This window comes from Crocuta crocuta, unplaced genomic scaffold, assembly GCF_008692635.1.
Source record: "Crocuta crocuta isolate KB4526 unplaced genomic scaffold, BGI_CrCroc_1.0 scaffold944, whole genome shotgun sequence".
Classification (NCBI taxonomy): domain Eukaryota; kingdom Metazoa; phylum Chordata; class Mammalia; order Carnivora; family Hyaenidae; genus Crocuta; species Crocuta crocuta.
In genome coordinates, this window is record NW_027528243.1 from 323399 (window position 1) to 333287 (window position 9889).

Sequence of the window (9889 nt, forward strand, 5' to 3'; positions counted from 1 at the left end):
TCCGCCCCCCCCCCAAAAATGCATAGAAAAAAAAGATCAGCAAAGAGAATCAACAAACTGAAAACAGTAGTTACCTCCAAGGGGAGGACGTGTATCGGTCACATAATTAAGAATACATTTAAAAAAGAGTGAAGTTAAAAAAAAAAAAAGGAAGCAGATAAAGTGGGTGTAGGCTGCTCATTTTAAAAGCTTTCCTGAACTGGGAAGAAGAGATAAGACACTGTCTAGAGAGAGGCAAAGAGGTCAGGGGAGATTTATTTCTTTTTTCAAGTTTATTTTTTGTAGTAATTGCTACACCCAATGTGGGGCTGGAACTCACGACCCCAAGATCAAGAGTTGCATGCTCCTCCGACTGAGCCAGCTGGGTGCCCCATGGGTGATGTCTTTGAGGCCGAGAGAGAGAGAGAGAGAGAGAGAGAGAGATGATGAGGATGAGGATGAGGGCTTGAACAGGAGCAGAAGCTTCGAGGATGTGAGAGAAAGAATCCACAACACTTAGCAACCAAATCGATGTAGGGGATCTAGTTCAGTTGATAACATTATGCTGAATGTCACCTGTGTGCCAGGCACAGTTCGAGGTGGCAGAAATACTGAGAGATAAGGCACAGGTTTTAGTTAAGGAACGTGTAGTTTAGTGGAAGGGACTAATACGTAGCTTATAAATTCTACGTAGTGTAATAAATACGCTAACAAAGGCACGTGGAGGGAACTGTGGGGATAAGGCGAGGGGCGATCGGCGAAGCTGGTAAGAATATAAGGTGAAGAGGAGGTGGCCAGGGGGCTGAGCTAAGTCTTGAAATCTTGTAGGATGCGCACGAGTCAGCCAACTGGCATACAGTGGGTATTCAGTACCTATTTGTTGAGTGACTGAAATACATATGGATGGGAAACATAAAATAAATATCTCTGAATTTTTATCTTTCAAGATGAAACGTATCCATTGAATGTGTCAACTATGATGCCGATGAGGGTAGAGAGCAGTCTACAATGTGCTGAGGAATGAAGAAGTAATGAGTGGATGAAGGAATGAATGAGTAGATTATTCTTTCCAAAAGTCTCCACGGACCCATTAAATATTTATTGAACTTCTTATTATATGCCGGGCCCTGTGGTAGGTGTGGAAGACAGGCTCCGTTGCTAAGGGAAGGCAAGACATAGGGGGGCCGTTGGGGAGAAATGTGTGGTTGAGGGGGATTGAGTGGAGGAAAGATCTTTCTTTTGGGATGAGGGAAGACTTTAGCGTGTTTTAGAGGTTGAGGGGAAGGAGTCAGCAGAGGGTGAGGAGCTGATAGATGAAGCAAGATTCTCAAAGAACCTGAAGAGAATGAGTCAAGTAGACAAAGGGCTTTGGGCCTCGCACAGGATGAGGCGGTCCTTCATCCTCTGAGACAGGAGGAGAGTAAGGAAGGGTTGATTCAGTTTTAGAGAGGAGGGGAGAAAACGAGGCAGGAAGTTGAGCTGGTGTGAGCTCGGTGGCCTCAATTCTGTTGGTAAATGTCAGAGGTAAGACCATCTCGAGGTCACAAATGAGATTGGGAGCTTGAGCAAAGTAGGGAAAGGGTGGAGTGGTCAGTGAAGGCAATGGGGAGGCAGTCAATGAAGGTCAATCAAGTAAAGGGATTGTCATGTTGCTGTAAAGGCCCGTCTGAGGTTGGAAGCCATGGCTTTGGGTGCCCCGCCGTTTGTGATCACTTCCAGCTAATTCCAGCAGCAGTGGTATAGGAGCAGAGGGCAGATCCTGACGTTTATTCAGCGCAGTGGATTTGCTGGGTGGGTATCGTGGAAGGCAGGGGTGCAGTGGAGGTGAAGGTGTTGATTAAAGAGTGGTTCATATCATCAGTTACGAGGTTCAGCCCGGGCTGAAGGACATGAGTCCAGCCAGGGGCTGATAGCCTGCGAGATAATAGAGGTCAAGGTACCAGAGGACTCCGTGAGGCGAAAGATCAGGTTTAGGAGGATCGAAGGGGTGAGGGGATTGGAAAGCTGTGAGGTTGTGGTCAGAGAATGGGGCAGTAGAGACACCCATCTTGGTGAAGCTGGTCTGGCTAACGGTAAGGCGGGTAGGTGGCCGAGGCAGAGGGAGCTGACGGTTGTGAAGTTTAGACAGTCAAGGAATAAAGAGGCTGGAGGTTGATGGGGTGTCTACAAGCACATTGCAGTCACCCAGCATGGGGAGAAGGACAGTGGGTCACGTGCCACCGGAAGAGGGTGGCGGGGCACCTAGGGGGCTCAGTTGGTTAAGCAAACATCCGGTTCTCTGTTTTGGCTCAGGTTATGATCTCACGGTTTCAGGAGTTCGAGCTCTGCGTCGGGCTCTGGGCTGACAGCAAGGAGCCTGCTTCTGATTTTCTCTCTCTCCCTCTTTCTCTGACCCTCCCCTGCCTGTGCTCTCTCTCTCTCTCTTAAATAAATAAACTTTTTTTTTTTTTTTTTTTTTTATNTCCGGAAGCGGCACTGAGGGGCCACACGAATGCCTACCCCGCTGACCTCAGGGCACACAGGCTGTGGGAGAATGAGCCGCCTGAGCTAGAGAAGGCTGCCCGGGACCGATGTCCTTGGGCTTGTGGTATCCTTGGAGGGGGGGAAGGGGAATCAGGTTTCCATTAGGGCAAAGAGATAGGCTAGTTCTCTGAAAAGGAAGATGATCTAGGCCGGCACTACTTACACCTTTATGTCGCACACAAGGCCCCAAGGATCTCGAGAAAAGGCAGATTCTGATCCCATAGGTCTGGGTTGGGGACTGACCCTGCATTTCCAACAAGCCTGCAGCTGGTCCAAGGACTACGTGCCCAAGTGGCAAAGCTGTAGGCAACTGTGTACGTCGTGGTTGGGGGAGGAGTTCAAAAGGCACAGCGCAAGCGTGTTTACGGGACAAGAGCTATGGGGCAGGGGTGGAGGGGATGAGTCCGGGGAGGACGGAGCACACTAGGGATGAGTGTAGAGGGAAAAAGAGGTGTTTGCGGGGATGGTGATAGACTCAAGTAGCCGTTGTCACTCTGGGCATCGTTCCGGTAGACCTGACCTTGTGCCACCTTGGATTTGCTGTCCGAGACGGCTGTGACCAGGCCTCGTGAGTCTCCAGCAGGGAAGGCTCTCCCTGCTCGATGGCCGTGTCTGCACAGAGGACCGGCATGTGAGCGAGGAAGGAGCCCGGGATGACTTGGAGGTGTCTGGGAAGTGCGACTAGAAGGCGGTAGCACCTGAGGCCCTGGGAATGAGCGAGCCCACCCAAGGAGAATGCGTGTGCAATAGAGCATGACATGGAAGGATGGCACGGGATAGAACCTTCGAGACAGGCCAGGGTTTAAGGCGAGTGAGAAAGAAGAATTATAGAGGCGGGAGANTGAAGCCAGAGGGCAGTGTTTTCAAGAAGGGACTGGTCACAACTGTCAAGAAGGAGGAGAGATATCTCCTGTTGAGAGACAAAATCATTAGTTTTCTACACTATGTTTAAGAAACCCAAGGTAGTCAGTCATCTGAAAAACAATTCCTTTTTTTTTTTTTTAAATGTTTATTTTTGAGAGAGAGAGCACGCGAGCAGGGGAGGGACACAGAGAGAGGGAGACACAGAATCCGAAGCAGGCTCCAGGCTCCAAGCTGTCAGCACAGAGCCCGATGCAGGGCTCGAACCCACAAACCGCGAGATCATGACCTGAGCTGAAGTCAGACGCTTAACCGACTGAGCCACCCAGGTGCCCCAACAATTCTTTTTTTTTTTTTTTTTAAGTTTATTTATTTATTTTGAGAGAGGGAGTGAAATAGAGAGAGAGCAGAAGCCGGGGAAGGGCAGAGAGAAGGAGAAATAGAATCCCAAGCAGGCTCCGAGCCATCAGTGCAGAGCCCGACGCGGGGCTCTAACTCACCGGAGCTGTAGTCGGACGCTCAACAGACTGAGGCGCCCAATCGCCCCTCATATTAACTGTTTGAAAGTGAACAATTGAATGGCATTGAGTACATTCCCAGTGTTGTGCCGCCGTCACGTCTGCCTAGTTCCAGAACATTCTCATCGCCCTAGAACAGTAACTCCCCTTTCCCCTCTCCCCATATTCACCGCAGCCGCTGTGCTATTTTCTCTCCCTGTGACTTTGACAATGTTTGTCCTTTTGTGTCTGGCTTCTTTCACTGAAAGGGTGTTTTCAAGACTTGTCCTTACAGCAGCAGGTATCAAACTGTTCTTCCTTTTGGGGACTCGGTAATATCCCGTTGTATGGAGCCGACATTTTGTTTAGCTAGTCAGCAGTTGACGGCCATTTGGTTGTCTCCACGTTTGGGGACTTGTGAATAGCTCATTGTTCTTCCCTCACTACCTCCAAGCTCTCTTGCCTTCTTCCTACTGTGAATCTCAGGTTTCTGCCTCTGGACTATTACCTTTGTCATTTCACTCTGGAATGCTCTTCTCCCAGACCCTCCACGGCTCTCTCATTTCCACCAGTGCAGCTCGAAGGTCATATTGTCAGGGAAGCCTTCGTGGTCATTTGTTTTTAACGTTCATTTTTGAGAGAGAGACAGAGCACAAGAAGGGGAAAGGGAGACACAGAATCTGAAGCAGGCTCCAGGCTCTGAGCAGTCAGCACAGAGCCCGACACGGGGCTTGAACCCACAAATCATGAGATCATGACTTGAGCCCAAGTCCAAAGCTTAACCGACTGAGCCACCCAGGCGGCCCTTTCCTGGTCACTTGTTATCGCTGTTATTGTCTTCACAGTACATATATCACTATCTGAAAGGGATAAGTCGTAGTGTCGAGGCAAGAGATTGTTTTTGGAATTGTGCCTTTGGCCTCCTTAGCTATCCAGTGAGGCCTATGGACTCATTCTTAGAATAACGGTTTGAAATGCCTCAATTACGCCACTTATACCAGAAATACAGTACCCGAAATGTTTTCAAATAGCGAATTTGTAATCCATGCCCTTCCTTCTTCATTCCTAAAATAATATCTATACACAGGTCCACAACTCTCATCATTTAGAAGGTGTGTAAGCATAAATGCTATTTTGAGCTAGTTGCAACAACTGTAATAGGAAGTCAACATATCAGTGATTTCTATTGACTGTGAAATCGCAGGTGCTGCTAAAATTACCGTAGCTCGTTACGTACACTTGTGCCTGGAGAAATTGCTAAGCTTCCGTGAGAACTTGGTGACGACGATGTGGTTCTCTTCCTACCCAAATTCGTGGATCCTATGAATTCTATCCATAGACCCCTTGAAGGTCCGTGGATCCCAGGTGATGAGCCCTTTCCCTAAAACATGAAAGACAAAGAGTAGTGACGACGAGGGGTGGGTTATGTTGGCAATGGGTTTTGGAGGAGATGAAAGAGATTGTAGGGAGCTGGGAAATAATGAGCAAGAAGAAAGCTGTCCTCTCCACCCTCCGTGGAACTTGGATGTGAGAGACATCGAAATGTCCAGCTGAGAACGTATGTGAGGGAAGCCACGGCTGAGAAGGGGAGTCAGGTATCACCCAGGAGAAGGGGACATTTGTGTGGAGACTATCTCTGGGAGTAAGGGATTTTGTTGATCATGAACTGGAGGCCAGTGAGCACAGCGGAGTGGGGCGGAACGCTTACCCTCTTCCAGATCAGCATGCCGGGGACACCGAGGACACACAGATGAGTAAGACAAAGATGAGTCACCCATTCAGGATTAGTCTAAACTAAATGCCATAGGTCGATGGCCTGGTTTGGCTGGTCTGATCCGAGCCCTGCTTTGGAGATGCAGGAGCAGAAAGAGAGGCCCCAGATATTACCAGTGACTGGGGTGGGGGGGAGAAAAGCTCAAAATGTACTCTTTCCGTTCCTTTCATAGAACCAAAAAACCAAGTTTAAAAAAAAAGAGAGAGAGAGAGTTATATAATGGAGGGGAAAAAAGAGGCGTTGCCATGATTAGATAACTCAAATGAGCCCATCACCCAAAAGTTAATTAGATAAGTCTAAGGTCCCNGCAACCAAGAGATTCTTGGATGCCGTTACCCTTCAGAATGTTTGGCTCAGAGGGATCAAAGGAAGAAAAAAAAGGGATTTTATTTTTAGATTGTTCTCTGAGGCTCCAGAGATACTTGCATGGATCTCTCCTCTGTATGTGGCTCTCAGAATCTAGGATTTGATGATTCTTCTTCTTCTTCTTCTTCTTCTTCTTCTTCTTCTTCTTAAGCTATTTTCCCTTCTCTCCCAGGGGGATCTTTGGAAAAGGCTCAGCTGGGGGGCCTCCTGCAGGTGTAAAGCATGGGCTGGTCCCTGCACCCCCTTTGATCACGTTTCCATCCACCAGTGGGGACCTATCTGCAAACTCACTGCCCGGGGCTGGATCGCAAACCCCTTCTAGCTTGAAGGGAGGAAGCCCCGGACGGGCAGCAGACAGACAGGGAGATAAGAGAGACAGGGAGATGGGGCGCCTGGGTGGCTCAGTCAGTTGAGCGTCCGACTTCGGCTCAGGTCATGATCTCACGGCTGGTGGGTTCGAGCCCCATGTCAGGCTCTGTGCTGACAATTAGCTCAGAGCCTAGAGCCTGTTTCCGATTTCTGTGTCTCCCTCTCTCTCTGACCCTCACCTGATCACACTGTCTCTATCTCTCAGAAATAAAAAAAAATAAAAAAAAAAAAAAGAGAGAGAGAGACAGGGAGATAAGAGCAGAGGCAAAGCCGAGGCAAAGCTGACCTAGTTAGAGCAGGAAGAGGCTGCAGGGGCGGCAGGGATGGCCTGGGAGAGAAGACAGCCTCCCAGACCAGGGAGGAGCCGAGGACTGGCTCTTGTTTAAGACGTCCTGGCAAGACTTGGGGTCATAAAGGGGACTTTGCGTGGAGACTCAGTGAGCTGGGTGTGGAGGGGAGGATCTTTACCAAATTTTGTCCAAATGCTTAGGTTTTAAAGTCACGCTCCTGAAGGAAATGAGAACCAGAAAACTGTCCGGACCTCAGGCGAGCCGTGCGAGCAGTGCCATGAACCCAGCAGGACTGGGCAGAACCCAGAGCGTTCTGACAAGATTCCCTGTCCCAGCCGCCACTTGGTACCCAGCTCCCGTACTCAGCACTGGGGGAGATGGAGGAAGCAAAGATGGGTACCCGGCCTGGAGCCCAATCAGCATCCCCCTTCCGATACTGCCAATGAGCTCCACACTGCATCGGGGTCCCGTGGGGGGTAGCCAAGTGCCCGTCATGGTCTCTGCCCCTCCGGGGGACGCAGTCTATTTGAGGGGACGGTAATCCTTGTGAAGCAAGAGTAAGCGATCCAATAACGTAATAGGCTTTTATGCTCTGGGGTCACAAAAGGCATTTCTGGCAGAAGTGGGGAAGGCCATATGAAGAGGAGGTGACATTCTGTGGCCCTGAGGTCTTGGAGGGCCACAGAAGGTCAGGACTGGGACAAGAAGAGAGAGGTGGGGCATTCCAGAGAGAAGGTACACTGATAGGCCTAAGTTTGGCGCCTGCGCGGACCGCAGCCCGACAGGACTGGAGACCCATTGAAGGGAGATGGAGAAACCCAGGAGGATGGGGAGAGTCAGATTACCGAGGGCAATTTCCCTTCTAAAAGGGACCGGATCAGGGCACCCGGGTGGCTCAGCCGGTTGAGCATCCAACTTCAGCTCGGGTCATGATCTCGTGGTTCATGAGTTCAAGCCCTGCATCAGGCACACTGCTGTCAGCCCATCCGCGCAGAGACCACTTTGGATCATCTGCTCCCCACTCTCTCTGCCCCTCCCCAGCTGTGTCCTCCCCAAAATAAATAAATATTAAAAATAAAATAAAATAAAAGGGACTGAATCGAAATCCCGGGGTCGGAAGCAGTCAGGCCATTTCCCTGCTCTCCCCTTCAGCTACAAGCCTATCGTGGAATTCATCGATGCCCAGTTCGAGGCCTACCTCCAGGAAGAGCTGAAGATCCGCAGGGTGTTGCACGCCTACCATGACTCCCGAATCCACGCCTGCTTGTACTTCATCGCCCCCACGGGTCATTCCCTGAAGTCTCTGGACCTCGTGACAATGAAGAAGCTGGACAGTAAGGTGCGGAGGCAGGGCAGGTGGGGCAGGGGGCTGGGCCAACCAGAATCTCGCTTACTGCTCTCTTGTGCAACGAAAGTGCCAGATTCCGGGAGAGGATTCGCAGCCTCCTCTTCCTCTCCTTCCTTCCCTGTCCCTCAGACGGTGTCCCAGAAACATGCTGTCATTGACCCAGCAAACCTGCACTGTCTGCTTCGTGATCTGTTTTGCCAGTGCTGGACGTGAGTTCACCCTTGAGCTGTCTTTCTACCCTGATCCCTCTTGGTTAGGATAAGGGTGGATAGAAGCAAGGTGGCTGGCGGCACCAAGGGGCTCAGCCCTTGGCAACGGAAAGGTGTTTTTTATTTGCTCCAGTATTCACTGGGCTGCCCTAGAATCAAACGTGCAAAACTTGACTTCAAAAGGTATTGTGTTTTACGATCCGTAATTATTTTAACAACTATGGCTAATGTTTGTCAAGTCCTCATGCTACGCCACTAACGTGCGAGCCCCTCCTGGAATAGCTCTTTGGATTCTCACAATTCTGTAGGCAAGTGCTATCGTTATCCCCCCCGTTTACAGAAGGGAAAACTGAGGCTCTCAGAGACTAATGACTTCCTGTTGTCATATAGCAGCTCCCGGCAGCCTCTAGATTCGAACTCAGATCTGTGATGCTGGGTGATATGACCTCCATTCCTGCAAAAGGTGGTGGTGGGAATCAGGCATGTCCCACCTTAAGAGAAACTGGAAGACGTAAGCCCCACACCAGATATCGATTGACAAGGATTCTTCATGTTGAAGGATCATTTGCTTTCTGAAGAATNGAGAGGGAGACACAGAATATGAAACAGGCTCCAGGCTCTGAGCTGGCTGTCAGCACAGAGCCCGATGCGGGCCTCGAACCCATGAACCGTGAGATCATGACCTGAGCCAACGTCGGACGCTTAACCAACTGAGCCACCCAGGTGCCCCGATATAGGATCCTTTAAAAAAAAAACCCAAATACATTTCCCCCTGACATTTCATATGAGCCTGGCACTGTGATAAGTACTTGAGATGCATTATTTTATTTCATCCTTCTGGTAATCCAGTGTGATAGATACTATTATTCCCATTCACTCATGAGAAAACTGAGGCACAGAGGGTCGAGTAGCTTGCTCCAGGTCAGACAGCCTGTCATGGGTCTGTGATTTGGACCCAGCTCTGTCTGACTCCGAGGTGTGTCTATGGGGACAAGGTGAAAATTGACAAGAGGGCATAGGCTCTGCCTACTGTCCCATCTTGGCTTTGACCCCCAGGCCCCGTGTGAAGACTTCAAGAAAGGTACCTGCAGGGTCCAGCCCTTTCACCTAGAACCCGAACCTGGTGGAAGCCTTCAGAGGTTCTCCTAAGGCCAAGTGTGAAGCGGGCAGGGTTCATCTTCCAAGGGAGAGCCCCTTCCGGGGCCCAAGCACCATTCACGCTGCCGCGCTGGAACCTGCTGGCAGGAACGCTTCTGGTCGCCACGTGAACCTGAACTTAGGTGTCCCTGTCTCATGAAGACTTGTGCATTTCGCGATTCTTTTTTTTTTAATGATTTTTATTTATTATTTTTGAGAGAGAGAGAGAGACAGTGTGAGCAGGGGAGGGTCAGAGAGGGAGACACAGAATCTGAAACAGGCTCCAGGCTCTGAGCTAGCTGACAGCACAGAGCCCGATGTGGGGTTCGAACCCACGGACCGTGAGATTGTGACCTGAGCTGAAGCTGGACGCTCAACCACCTGAGCCACCCAGGCGCTCCCATTTCACGATTCTTTACCTTCCAGCAGCAAAAGCCTTGTCTCTTCTTGGAGTAATTTCAAGGAGCAGGGTTCAGGTGGATTGAACTTCGGGGTGGCATTGGGCCCTCCCCCTGCTGTCTGAAATCAGGCTGGTC

At 50.2% G+C, this 9889-nt stretch overlaps 1 protein-coding gene across 3 annotated transcripts in view; it reads left to right on the forward strand.

Annotated features, from left to right (window-relative positions):
* SEPTIN6 (septin 6) overlaps positions 1–9889 on the forward strand; it is a 57331-nt gene that overhangs the window by 20473 nt on the left and 26969 nt on the right. For all 3 annotated transcript variants that reach the window (XM_077753060.1, XM_077753059.1, XM_077753061.1), the window contains exon 4: positions 7812–7998. In XM_077753060.1, the coding sequence (XP_077609186.1) occupies positions 7812–7998 (187 nt within the window). The remainder of the gene's footprint in view (positions 1–7811; positions 7999–9889) is intronic.